Source organism: Lycium ferocissimum, chromosome 12 (genome assembly GCF_029784015.1).
Source record: "Lycium ferocissimum isolate CSIRO_LF1 chromosome 12, AGI_CSIRO_Lferr_CH_V1, whole genome shotgun sequence".
Lineage (NCBI taxonomy): Eukaryota > Viridiplantae > Streptophyta > Magnoliopsida > Solanales > Solanaceae > Lycium > Lycium ferocissimum.
Genome location: NC_081353.1, coordinates 51,271,124 through 51,284,846, shown reverse-complemented (window position 1 = coordinate 51,284,846; position 13,723 = coordinate 51,271,124). Strand labels below are relative to the sequence as shown.

The 13,723-nt window shown below is 34.1% G+C and overlaps 2 protein-coding genes and 1 non-coding gene across 6 annotated transcripts; all 3 read left to right on the top strand.

Moving 5' to 3' along the window:
• The first annotated feature begins 3,275 nt into the window (after positions 1-3,275).
• On the top strand, positions 3,276-8,583 carry LOC132039824 (ubiquitin-like protein ATG12). 2 transcript variants are annotated; one of them, XM_059430348.1, is made up of 5 exons: positions 3,276-3,415; positions 3,520-3,578; positions 6,614-6,682; positions 6,808-6,870; positions 8,183-8,583. In XM_059430348.1, exons 1-5 carry the CDS (start codon positions 3,394-3,396, stop codon positions 8,327-8,329), a joined length of 360 nt encoding a protein of 119 aa, XP_059286331.1. In that variant the 5' UTR covers positions 3,276-3,393; the 3' UTR covers positions 8,330-8,583. The 2 variants fall into 2 exon arrangements, with proteins under 2 accessions (XP_059286331.1, XP_059286332.1); XM_059430349.1 differs by lacking the exon at positions 8,183-8,583 and adding an exon at positions 7,705-8,001.
• A 2,530-nt stretch (positions 8,584-11,113) lies between these two features.
• On the top strand, positions 11,114-11,187 carry TRNAI-UAU (transfer RNA isoleucine (anticodon UAU)). Its single transcript has one exon. It is a non-coding gene; the product is annotated as a tRNA-Ile (tRNA).
• Positions 11,188-11,540: 353 nt separating this feature from the next.
• Positions 11,541-13,096, top strand: LOC132039716 (auxin-binding protein ABP19a-like). 3 transcript variants are annotated; one of them, XM_059430232.1, is made up of 2 exons: positions 11,541-12,101; positions 12,561-13,096. In XM_059430232.1, exons 1-2 carry the CDS (start codon positions 11,805-11,807, stop codon positions 12,897-12,899), a joined length of 636 nt encoding a protein of 211 aa, XP_059286215.1. In that variant the 5' UTR covers positions 11,541-11,804; the 3' UTR covers positions 12,900-13,096. The 3 variants fall into 3 exon arrangements, 2 of the variants coding, with proteins under 2 accessions (XP_059286215.1, XP_059286216.1); XM_059430233.1 differs by having other exon boundaries at positions 11,542-12,092; positions 12,561-13,095; XR_009410456.1 differs by having other exon boundaries at positions 11,949-12,087; positions 12,561-12,701.
• Positions 13,097-13,723: the final 627 nt, after the last annotated feature.

Here is a 13,723-nt window from a genome sequence, read left to right as displayed (position 1 = left end):
ATAAACTTTTTAATTTAATTTTTTCTTTTCTTTTAATTCTTACTCTTTTGTTATTTTAATCCTTTTTTTAGTCAAAATCTCTGCATTCACTTGCCCAACGTGCATGTACCTCACACAATTTATCCAACTTAGCTAAAGTAGTGCCACATAAGCTTAGTCAACGGTCAGAGGGGTTTTAAATACATGTTTTTAACAGGTTCAAGGGTCTAGATGAAATTCCGTAGAGTACAAACATCGGCATGACAAAAATGGACAAGTACAAGGGCCTACCAAGCTATTCCACCATTTATTAAAGAACAATGATCTATGACAATTAAAAGGACAAAAGTAGATTAATCTTTTTTAATAAAAGTCGGATGACTTTGTAAGTTTCTGTATGAGTAATGATATTGATCGAAAATTATTCAATTAGGGATTCCTTCATCAAAGATGTTCATTCCGATGTTATCATAGATATAACAAGACTTGTGATAAGAAAAAACCATTTTACGCTCAATATCTAAAAGAACATAATAAACCAAAAATATAAGAAATTTGGAACTGCTAAGTAAAGGAGAGCGAATAAATAGTTGGGGACATAGAGGGACTTGGAACCTCATGATTTTTAAAGTCGACGAATTTTTCGCTTACTGTAAATTTTAAATTTCTGACTTATCTTTGAATTTGTTATTTCGGTATCTAAAAGAAGACTCACAAAAGAACTTAATAAACTAATTAGAAAAGCTCATACAAAAAGAGTTAAGAAGCAAACAAAAACAAAGAAAGATAACTTGTGCAGTATCAAGGAAAGAAGGAATATTATATAGTAGAAACCGTAGAGGGGCGTAATGGCATCAAGTGTTAAATGCACAGTTGATGAGTTAAGATCAAATTAAAAAAGTTAACTCCAAACATAATGCATGTTATCTAAAGCCTGATCATATTTGACAAATTAACTCAAAAACAAATTCAAAAGGACATCACAACAAAGTTTGTCTCTCTTTTCCTGTTGAAGATTCCTGAGAAGAAACAATGTATATTTAAAAAGAAGTTGTTTATTATAAATCAGTAAAGGATTAATTAAGTAGAAACAATCTACATTTAAGAAGAAATTGTCTATTACAAATTGGAAGAAGATTAATTGAGAAGAAACAATCTACATTTAAGGGAGAATTGACTTGTTATATAACTAACTAATTAATCTTGTAATTCTAAACAAATCAACAGTCATGATGTTATATGTGTTTTGAGAAGCGTGTAAAGCCTTTGAGACTTGGTAGCACACTTATGTACTTTTTTGTTTACTGATTTACTGACACGCAAGTTGCACGTCGATTCCACATTAATGAGCATAAAAGTTTAAGAAATATTATATAATGTTATAAAGAAATGTGATTGAGTTATGTAATAAAATAATATTAATTTTAAAAATAAAAGAATGTTGATCTTAATTATCTAGTTAAATGGATAACAATCTCTTGGTTTTCACTAGAATAAGTGTTCCTTTTGTCATGATACCAGAAACTCATATTATTTTTACATGTGATTAAAGTTAGTATGTCACAATCCAAATTCATGAATCGTCAGCGGCACTTAACAAGCTGCACTTGATTTGATGAACTGTCCGATGAAGCACTTTATCACAATATATCACATTTTAAAAGTGAATCATATCATAAAAGATAACCAAAATCTTCTCAATAATAGCATTAACCAATTTAACCTATCGATATGTGTTACGTATTCAAATTAGTTTGAACAAGAGAAGGAAAAAAATAGGAAATAATTCAAAATTTAGATACTTGAAATGAATATAGACCGGTACATATCTTTTCAAATGTAAACTCTATAAGAATATGTATATTTATTCATATCAATTACTCAAAAATTAATTCTAGAAAAAAGAGACTCATACAAATTAGCCATCTGTCATGAGCCAAATTTGAGCTGGTATTATGAGGATTTTTAGTCGTTGCTCTATCAATTGAGCTATTCCGGTTATTTACAATATAGTATTCTCATTTTATTAAAGAATAATGATCTATGTCAATTATAACAACAAAAGTAGATTTTTTTTTTTTTTTGATAAAAGTCGGATGACTTTGTAACTTTCAGTATGAGTAATACTATTGATCGAGAATCATTGAACTAGGGATTCCTTGATCGCAGATGTTCATTTCGATGTGAATCATAGATATAACAAGACTTGTGATTAAAAAAAAAAAATTTACGCTCAAATCAATTTCTAAAAGAATAGAGTACACAAAAAATATAAGAAATTTAGAATCTCTAAGTAAAGGAGGACGAATAATTAGTTGGGAGTAAAATAGTCTTTTTGGACATAGAGGTACTTGAACCCTCAAAATTTTGAAAGTCGACGAATTTTTCGCTTACTGTAAATTTATTGTTGCCATTATTGACATTGCCTCTGTATCAAACAACTCCTAATATAAAATCGGGCGCACGAGTATTTTCTTTAAATGTGTGTTTTACAGAAAACGGGCGGTCTGATTTTGAGCAGTTATAGAAACGCTTTTGAATAACTTCAGTAGTGAAGCAAGAGAATCGTGAAATACTCAATGCTGATTCTCATAAATGTCTGATTACATGCTTCAACTGCTACTTAAATGTTTAAATTACATATTGTATAGCAATTTGTAGCTTTGTATTAGTATGTCAAACTAAATACTCTCTCCGTTTCTAAATATATGGTATTTTAGGCTTTTTCATTTTGTTTCAAAATAAATGATGCTTTAGGATTCCAAAAGAAATTGATTTTATTCTTTCAAAATTATCCTTACTTACATTATCAAGAATCATTAAATAGTTTTTCTTTTCTACGCATTTAGGGGGAAGGTTAGTAAAAACACTCTTAATTTTCAAGAGCACCAATTTCTTAAGTGACTAATAAACTAAAAATACCACTTATTATGAGACAGAAAGAATTCACTTCATATATATATATATATATATATATACACACAGTCCCTCTTAGCCCTCTGCACCTCCTACAAAGGTAAGGTTAAGGTCCACGTACACATCCACTTTTTTGAGTTGTGGGACTATACTGAGTATGTGTTGTTGTTTAAGTGACAAGAAATTTAAGAATAAAAGAAAGATTTTTAAAATATGAGATCTAAAATAAGTTATAAATATTTATGTGACTATGAAGCTTCTCATTAAAATAAAAATGAAAGTTTTTAATTAAATTATTATTAAAATATAAAAAATCATCATCCTTTATTATTAATGAGGATGATATAAAAAAAATGTCAGTATGTTATAAATTATAATCCTTATTATTAATTCCTACGTATACTTGTGATATTAATAGTTCTCTTGTAATTAACTTGTCTCCATATCAAACGACCCCTAATATAAAATCGTGAAATACTCAAATTTCGTCAAAGAGCAATGGCTTCCGATTCTCGTAAAGGTCTGATTACTTACTTCAAATTGGTCAAACATCCTTTTCTTTCTCAATTATTTTGGTCTATTAATGTATGTTGTTAATTGTTGTAATTTTTGATGATTATGTAGTGATTGTACATTTAAGAGCAACTGGTGATGCCCCGATACTTAAACAAGCAAAATTTAAGGTTTCTTTCCTTAATCCTTTTTATTTATTATTCTCTATCTTCTTTTATTAGATATGTATATTGCTGGTGTTAAAATTCTAGGCTTTGTTAAGATCCAAAACCCTACCTATATTTGTGCATTACCGTTGTACTCTTTCTCTCTTTGTCCCAATTACAGTTTTTCCTTTGACTATGAATTCTTAATATATTTCTGTTGAATTACCCGAAGGGTGGCTCAGTTGGTTGAGCATAGGGCTTCCATAATGGAGGTCTCAGGTTCGAAAACCCCTGCTTAAGACAGCAGGGGATTTGCGTTCTGGTTCGAGCTCATCGCACTGGGCTTGCCTAGTGCGGCTTATCTCTTCTGTGTGGTTTGCGGGCTATTTCACAGGAGCGGGATTTACCCTGTGTGAACCCAAAAGGTAGCGGCTGCGGGTTTCCTTGTCTATATATATATATATATGTTGAATTTATGCTGGAAATTTGATGTGTTGACCCTCACACTTAGGGGGTCGTTTGGTATGCTAGACAAGCATAAATAGTCCTGGGATAAAAATTTAGTACCGTCTTATCTTGTTTGGTTGCGAATCCTGGGATAAGTTATACCAGGATTAGAAATAGTATTGGAATAAGTTATTCCTGTCAGATGATTGAATAATAGTACGAGAATTAGCTATCCCCGGATAAAATAATGAAAATGACAACAACACCCTTGAGATACCTCAAACCCTTTTTCTACTAAATAAGGTGGAGGGTGTTTTTGTAAACAAACAACTTCTTCTTAGAAATTATGCAATGCATGTATAACCAAACAGTAAGAAATAATACCAGGATAACTAACCCCAGCATAACTAAACCCGGTATAATTAATCCCAAAGATAACTATCCCAACATGACTTGGAGTGTTGGCAGTCTTTGTGAGGATGGAATCTTCACAGACCCCCATCCAACTCATTGTGTGATGAAAAGAAGAAAGAGAGAATGTATGATAGAGCGCCTTTTGTTGGGATGTTTGACAAACCTTTTTCCGTGTGTGATTGTTTTCATGTATCCCTGTTTATTTCAGTGTTGATCATGCATTGTTTATCAACGAGTATATTCAATTTGCATCAGTTGCTCAATGGGGTTTTAGGGATAATTCGTCAAATGGCTAGAATGAATTGAAAGAGCTGTTTGGGAACAATAATGCATCTTCTGAACTTTGTTCATTCTTAAAGTGCAGATTTTTAATGAAAAAAGACTGAGAATGCGAGTCAGAATTTGTGTCAACCAATTAATTGGTTATGACTGAAATCTGAATTAGTTGGATTCGTCTATAGAAATCCTTTGTATCAATTCTTCTCTGTTCAGGAGATAACACCCAGGTGTGTATGCCCAAACGAATTCCATATCTAGATGATTCTTCACTTAAACTATGTTTACGCTGATCAACCTACCACATGCTGAACTAATAACACCCCCCCAAAGAGAAGAAATAAAAAACAACCCGGCTGCCAGAGAAAAAGGGAGGTGTCCGTTGGTTGAGCATGGGGCTTTCATAATGGAGGTCTCAGGTTCGAAACCCCCTGCCTACGACAACAGGAGATTTGCCTTCTGAGTCGAGCTCGTCACACGGGGCTTGCCTAGTGCGAGTTATCTCTCCTGTGTGGTTTGCGAGCTATTGCATAGGAGCTGGGTTTACCCTGTGCGCACCTGAAGGGTAGCGGCTGCGGGTTCCCATGTCATCAAAAAAAAAAAAAAAAAAAAAAAAAAAAGAAAAGGGAGGTGTCCGTTAGAATGAAAGGAAAGCTCCGTCCTGCCGTAAGTTAGGAATTTCTGACTCGTATGGCTATCCTTAGAAGTAGAGTGGATAGAGGGGCAAATTAGGATTCTAGTGGTCCTGCGGAGTCCTTCAAGCTTTCATAAACTATAGTGATTATTCCGTAGGCCTTCTAACCTTGCTCTTAAGTTAAGTGTTTGTAGGTTATGAAAGTTGCTTATTGGGGATAGGTGCACTCTCTGCAGCAGTTGGACATGGTTGGAACTAACTGGAAAGGGAGCTGGTGTAAACATTGTGAATGTACAAGTTATGTTTTAATACAAATTAGGTTATAAAACAACCTTCAACTATAATACCAGCATAAATGGAGCAATTGGTTTTCCCTCAGCAGTGCCTGATGGAGGTGTTTTTAAGTGGGATTGTTGGTTTTCAGCATAAATGGAGCCTTCACAAAAGGAGCTGTTGGTTCTCTTAGTTATAGTACTGGTAGTAGCTTGTGAAGGGTGTGAGTGTGTGGCCACAAGGTGTCCCTGGTTAGTTTCAATATATCAAAACATAGAATGGTACTAATAAAGCAGATGCTTCCCTTTGCAATCAGTACAAGGGAACAAAAAAGTACCACTTATCCGGAAGAAGCACCTTATAATTCTTACAGAGGTATGTAATGTTGCTGGAGAAGTCCTTTTCTTCGGGAAGCCTGAGTAATAATAGGTTAGTTGAGATTATAACATGTGGTGGAGTTGAATTTTAATTTGAGCAAGCTTGGCACCAACTCTGCACTCTCTTTATTGTCATATTTTCCTAATGCAATAGTATATACTACTCCATCTGTCCAAATTTGTTTGACACCATTTGACTACACATAGTTTAAAATATATGGTTTCTTTTATGACTGAGAAATTGGGGCCAACCCTTAGACCAACTGTAGACTTCGAAACTCAGGATAATGGGCGCGCCACTCTACCCTTCTCCACTTAATACCAAGCTTAGTTCGCATGGAGCAGGGCTCAATTCTGTGACCTAAGTCCCAAGTCCCTCAACCTTTGTCACTTGGACTAAGCCCTTCTTAGATATAAATTTTCTCAATGTGTTTTACTTGTCTGTGCTGGAGCCAGCCTTCAGATACTCTCCTACTTTAGATTAAGAAGGATTCCTCTACGGAATTTGTGTTGTTGTAGCCAATCAATGGTGGAATAAGATATACTTCCTAGATTTTAAAATGGATTTTACAATTCAGTCCTGTTTTCCTGATCATGCCTTCATCTAATTATCAAATTATATATAAACATCAACATAGATTGCAGGTACTGACAAATTCATCAAAGTAATAGATTTTTTGCGCCGCCAACTCCATAGGGAGACATTGGTACGCCCTTTGTCTTTCTTGAAATTCTAAAGTACAGAAGAAAGAATTGTCTCTCCTTTTCTGAAATTCTGTAGTACAGATACTTTGCATTAGAATTCTGATTACTTATATAATCTTTCCTCTAGTTTGTGTATGTCAACAGCGCCTTCTCACCAAATCCAGATGAGTTGGTAAATGACCTATACAATGTAAGTTTCCTGTATTTATAATTTTGCAAATAATTGTTTCAAGATGTATGTCCTTCGCTGATCAGACATTTTACCTTCTTGTCAACCATTATATTGGAGATGGATATTTGGTTTTTTTCTTTCTTAATATTCTTTGACTGGAAGATGGATTGAGTTCCCTTTTTATAGGCTGATTTCAGGATTGATATCCTTTGGTAATCAGAAATTTTACTTTCATTTGAAGTTTTTGTAACCGAAAAAAAAAAAAAAAAAAATCTCCCTTCATAACATTTATGTGATCCCTTTCTTTTCACAGCTTACAGAATATTTTGGCGGATAATAATATTTTATTGACCATCTTGGAAACTTTGAAATTCCAATGTACATGACCATGTGACTTTTTCAGCATTTGGTATAAAGTATAAACTACCAGTATGGACCAAACATCTTCGACCAACACTCTACAATCTTCTTCGACCAACACTCCACAATCTCTAGGAAGTCAAAGTGATCGATATATCATTCTTTTTTAATGCACTTAAATGTTGTATGCTTTGAGTTCTTATTGCTATTTGAAGTCAAACATATCTTATCTACTCAGCATAATGCATGAGCTCTTGATGCATTTATGGACAGTAAGTTGAAACTTTAACTTTTCTTTCTGAGTTTTCTTATTTTCTACCTATTCTCTTCCTTGCGTCTTCTCTCGTTGTTTATGTCAGAATCTCTATTTTGGTGAATTGGCTATTCACTGTTTCTGTTGAGCAGGTTTAGGTACTAAAAACTTGATTAGCCTGTTAACTCTGTTTTTAAGTTATATTATTGATATATTATCTCTATTCTCTTGTGTTGCAGAACTTTGGTTTTGATGGTAAGTTGGTGGTTAATTATGCATGCTCCATGGCGTGGGGCTGAAAACTCCTGGTCGGTTGCACTACATCATTTCAAAGTTCCTCAATACCTGAGTAAATATTTAGTATGTAATGTAGAACCCTGGCATCAATGATTTGTCAGATTGTTCTTCTGTAGATTGTTCAGTATATAACTATGATTTATACATTGATGCTTATTGATTATGCTTCAGTATTTCTCTTATGGACTATTGCCTAATAGTCTACATTACCCAGAAAGAAAATTTAGGCCTTTCTCTCATCTCCTTTTGTTTAGACTTCGATATCTGCCTTATTGGGATGAAAAGTTTTAAAGTCACTTTCAACTCTCACATTGTCACCCTTCAGTTCTGTAAAGTTAGCAATCCTTTGTATTCATTCGTGTCTAATTTCTAATTGTTTCCAACTTGCATCTTTATTTTGGGTTTCGATTGCTGCTCCAGGTTCGCATCTCTTCCGCTGAAAGTTTATATATCCTCTTCAGTCTTTCGTCCCCTCTTTTAAGAACGAAAGCTACAGCACAATGGGGGGAAGATTGCTTGAAACAAGGACCATATGTACTTTTGCTGAACTTGGTTATTTTGAGTTGAAGGAACTAACTGTATTGTGCTCTTACTAGCTTCTGCGAAAGTTAGATGGCGAGAACTTCAGATGGTACTTTGGAGGGTGAAATATTGAAGATTGATAGTAGAGAATACAATTCAATAAATAACAAGTTGCGTAAATCCAAAGAGACCCTTCCACCAATAAACGATTCCATATCCCGGATACGTTATGCTTCCCGGTGGAAATTTTTTTCTTGTTAAGGGTAAAAACTTTCCAAGCACCCGAGGATTATACCAAATTAGTAAATGCATGGCATTTGTTTGGACATATACTTTTTTCACTAAATCATAGTTATGTAGTACAAAATATTCACCGCTTAATCATGGTAAGTTTATATGGTTTGGTGTAAACAAGGGATGCAAGTAAAACATATATCTTAAGTTTATTGTTAAGAATAGAAAATACTCGTGCTCTTATCAACACATTGTGATTCTAGTGCGATTTTAAAGAATAATTTTAGAATACGAGACCATAAGAATTTAAATGCGGGAACTCGTCCAATTCCAAAATCTCAATATTTACAAGGAACTAAATAAAAATACACCACCTCAACAGGCCTTTGCTACTATTTGTGCTAACATCGTATCTTCATTCTTTCGTAATTACAAGTTCTACCGAAGGATACATGATGATAGTTAGCCAAGGAATGATAACCTTTTTCTCACGCCACAAGTTACTTTATACTCCCTCAGTATCAATTTATATGACACTTTTTCTTTTTAGTCAGTCTAAAAAAGAATGACACTTTTCTATATTTAATAATAATTTAACTTTAAACTTTCCATTTTATCCTTAACGAGGTGATTTATAGCCATATAAATGCTTATGATTCGTTTTAGACTACAAGTTTCAAAAGTCTTGTTTTCATTCTTAAACTTCGTACTCAGTCAAGCACCTTCACATAAATTGGTAGGGAGGGGTAACGTTTTCTAGACTAGTCACAAATGTAGGCAATGAAATCTCTTCCTCCCTATTTCTGAGAATCTGGTGAAGATTTTTTTTTTTTTAAAAAGCAGATGCTGAAACAAGTTAGTACATTACAGATGAAAAGGGCTTTTTTGTTGAAGTGGTTAAATATTGCGACTCAAGTAGAGAAGAATGATATTGAGAATTCATATAGCCAGTTCATTGTGCCCAGTTGAAAAAGCTCCAATACTCTTGAAGTGAATAAGATATGATAGCTCAATTAAAGCGGAATGGATATGAAAAATTAATTTATATAATCGACTCCAACTAGTTTAAAGTTTGGCACATAGTTCTTATTGTTGGATTGGACTGCTTTATGAAATAAAAAAATATGTTCTTGGAAAATTTGAGTTTTAATTTGGGTTATAAGGATTTCGTTTCGGAAAAAATGACTTGTGCTTCCAAAATATGTTGAAAATATTCTATTAAGCCTTTTAACACCGTTGCATCTGCTCCAAAAAGTTAGATATCTCATGGAAAGTCCTCGTGTTGCATTTTTTTTCTATATCCAACTATTAAGGGTTGTGGTTGGATGGATAGGACCCTCCATTCTTAATTAGAGGTCTCGTGTTCTAGGTCTGGGAGGCACTTCCCCATTTTAATTGGTATTGTGTAACGTGCATGAATCCAGATTACTCGGAGTTCCAAAGTAGATACGAAACCCTACATTATCAGTCTAGCCTAGTTCCTCCATGGTAATGACACACATTAACTCTCTTCCAATGCTATATCCATTTAGACTTTCGTAGTAGTAAGCCGAGTGAATTTTGTTAGGTTAAAACAACCCAAATATACTCTTAACATAGTCTGTATTGTTCGCTTTGGATCAAGCCTGCACGGTTTTACCTTAAAAGCCTCACACCATTAAAAGTATCCAACATCTTATAAGTAGTTTACTTTTATTTTCAGCTATCAATATAAGACTTTGTTCACACTCACCCAACACAAGTAGGAATAAAGAGTAGAATATTTGAGTCAATGGTGAGGCACTAGTGGCCATATCTTACTTGCACTGTTGAAAGCCTTTGTGGAAGGGCAATTGCTCTAGTCCACTAAATTTTTTTCCAGTAGTTTGCCATGCATTTTATCAATTTGAAGGACATATAATAAGTTCTAATATTTTTGGTGCCTGTTGGGTTTTCTAGTTGTCATTCTGTCTTCTTTTAGACTTACCCTTTTCTCACTTTCTCCGACCATGTGCCTTTAGGACCACCTAACTCAATGCACCCCTTGTATCACAAAAAAAAAAAAAAATCTGAAATGGTTATCCTTTTATATCTTTTGATAATCTAGTACTAGTAATTACATAAGTTGAGCTTCAACGGAATAGTGAGGATTCATATAGCCGATCTTGACCTGTTTGAGATTGAGGCATAACTCTTATTGATAATCTAATTAGTAAATTTAGCATTTTATGACAGTACCATTGAACAAAGAAAAGAGGAAGATGGTGTTTGAAACTTGGAAATTGGAATTGGTTTTCAAGTAGCAGTATGGGGAATAGTCGTGAAGAATACTACTGCACAGGATCTAAAATGGCAACCACTTTGTGCCATCTTAGTTTATCAGGATATGAAGAAACCTTTTTTAAACCAAGAACAAGTATGAAGAGAAAACTGAACATACTCTAGTTAAAAGTAGGAGTAGCACTAGATTGTTTTTCTTTCTATACCATTTGGATTGTAATCACAAACATAAGGAAACATCATACTTGTTAGTTGTTTGCCCATATTTTCTGAAACCCCTTTTAGTGTGACCTCTTTAAAAATTTTATTATCTGAATGATTGTTCATCTCAAAACCGGTCCCGTAGCTCAGTTGGTTAGAGCGTTGGTCTTATGAGCCGAAGGTCGCGGGTTCGAGCCCCGCCGGGACCAATCAATTTCACTAGGTATGTTGTTGTTGAATGATTGTTCATCTCCGCCTGTGAATGTTGGTTTATCGTCATTTAGGATTTTCTTTGTAAGTTGTTGTTGTTGGTTTATCGTCATTTAGATTTTCATCTCCGCCACACCAAATTATTTTGGTCCTAGCACGTATGTTGTTGTTGTTGTTGAATGATTGTTCATCTCCGCCTGTGAATGTTGGTTTATCGTCATTTAGGATTTTCTTTGTAAGTTTCCGCATCACACCAAATTATTTTGGTCCTAGCACGTATCAGTTAGAATAAATAGCGTTTTATCGACCCGAGGCATGATTCATTTTTAGGATTCCTCTCCTGTCAAAAATGGAAATCAAAATATCCAAATATAGTAGTACCTTGACAAATCAACAAACATATCTTGTTCTAGCTAAAAGAGATTCTGTTATGTGGTCTATTAACTTCTTCAAATCATGATAGGCCATATCACACAACTTGTGGTTATCATTTTGCTCTATACTATCCAAAATTTTCAGTCACTCACTTGGCTCTCGCTATATATATATATATATCACTAGTCCAAGTAGCTTTGGTAGTAGATTTTCACATACACCTTATTCCTTGCAAGTAAACATGTTCAAACTTTTATTCTTCTTTGCTGTCCTCATCTTGAGCAGCAATGCTTCTGTACAAGATTTTTGTGTAGCAGATTTGAAGGGACCAGAATCCCCTGCAGGCTACTCCTGCAAAGCTGTTACTAAAGTCACGGTGAACGACTTCGTGTTCTCGGGACTAAGTGCAGCAGGAAACACCTCAAACATTATTAAAGCTGCAGTCTCACCAGCATTTGCAACTCAATTCCCCGGCCTAAATGGGCTCGGTCTCTCTGCAGCACGTCTCGACTTAGCCCCTGGTGGTGTCGTACGTACTGTTAGAATTATGCTTTTGGACTGCCGTTACTATATCAGGATAATGACCTTTTGGACCACCCCAAATATTAATAGCCGGAAAATGTATATGTATTGAATATTAGGCAATAATATACATATTATATACGTAAATATACATATAATATTTTGTTTATATTTTGGCTAGCTCCCGTAGTTAATTTCGGCCGACAGACAAAAAATGAAAAAAGCCCTTCTTTATTTTACTGCTTTAGTTTTTTGAATAAATCCTAGTTAATGTTGTGTTAGCTAGCTATTTCTATTTTATAGTAATTAATTAGTTGATTTAATTCTATTCTAGGCTAGGATAATGATCATCTTTTTACTGTTTTTGTTACTGCTAATTCCCTATAACTGCAGAGCTCAACAAAGCTAAATAAAAGAGTTCTTATTGAGTGCATATATATAGCCAGTACATTTCTCTCAGCCTTCTTCTGAACAGGTACCATTCCACACTCATCCCGGTGCTTCTGAGGTCCTACTCGTCGTGCAGGGGTCGATCACTGCTGCTTTTGTTTCCTCAGCAAATACTGTTTACTTAAAGACACTCAAGAAAGGTGAACTAATGGTATTCCCACAAGGTTTGTTGCATTTTCAAGTGAATGCAGCTGGTTATTCCTCTGTAGCTTATGTGTTCTTTAGCAGCTCAAATCCTGGCCTTCAAATAACCGATTTTGCGTTGTTTGCGAATGATTTGTCAACTAAGTTGGTTGAGGCTACTACATTCCTTGATGAAGCTCAAATCAAGAAACTCAAGGGTGTGCTTGGAGGCACTGGCTAAATTTTTTTGATCTAGCTATCAATGTGCTAGCTTGCAATGTGTTTCTTCTTTTATCAGAGTTGTTATTTTTTGCTTCTTTGTTTTTGACAATTCTTGGTAACTACTTGCAATTGTCTTTTTTGATTCTTTCTGTCAATGCCATTTTATTTTGAGCTTGATAATTCTTCAAATTTTTCCGTTTTGATGTTAATTTCAGTACCTATATGCTAAGTAAACAACACTGTTTAATTAAGTCATTGTACTATGTGTTGCAATGGTACCTACTACCTACTACCTACTAACTGTTGGGATCGAAATAACAAGGCGTCATGCCGATACTAACAATTGCGAACCTTAAATGACGATAAATCGGGAACAAACGAAAAACATACTAAAAGAGATATAATAATTTAATATTGATTTGGTCAATTAATCTACATATAAAAACTAATACAAAAGTAAAAACTATTGAGAGAATAACCTCCCAGTAAACAAAGCTCTTTAATGATTACATTCTGAATGCTATTGTGTTTCTGTATGAGAAGAAAAGATCTTGTGTATGTAGAAGTTAAAAAATTCTTCTTCAAGAAAAAGATAGATATGAAAGAGTCTCCACCAAGATTTTTTTTTATTTTTTAAAGTAAAATATAATTATATAAAATTCAAATAAGATAGAAAGTTCAAGACAAACTTTAACACTACCGGACAGCAAAGGCAAAATCCCACCTGAAATGAGGAATATGAAGTATTAGTTTAATACTACTATGCATTAATAATTAAACAAAGAGTTTAACTTCTGTAAACTTACAGTATAAACGCAAATGAACCGAACAGTGACCTACATT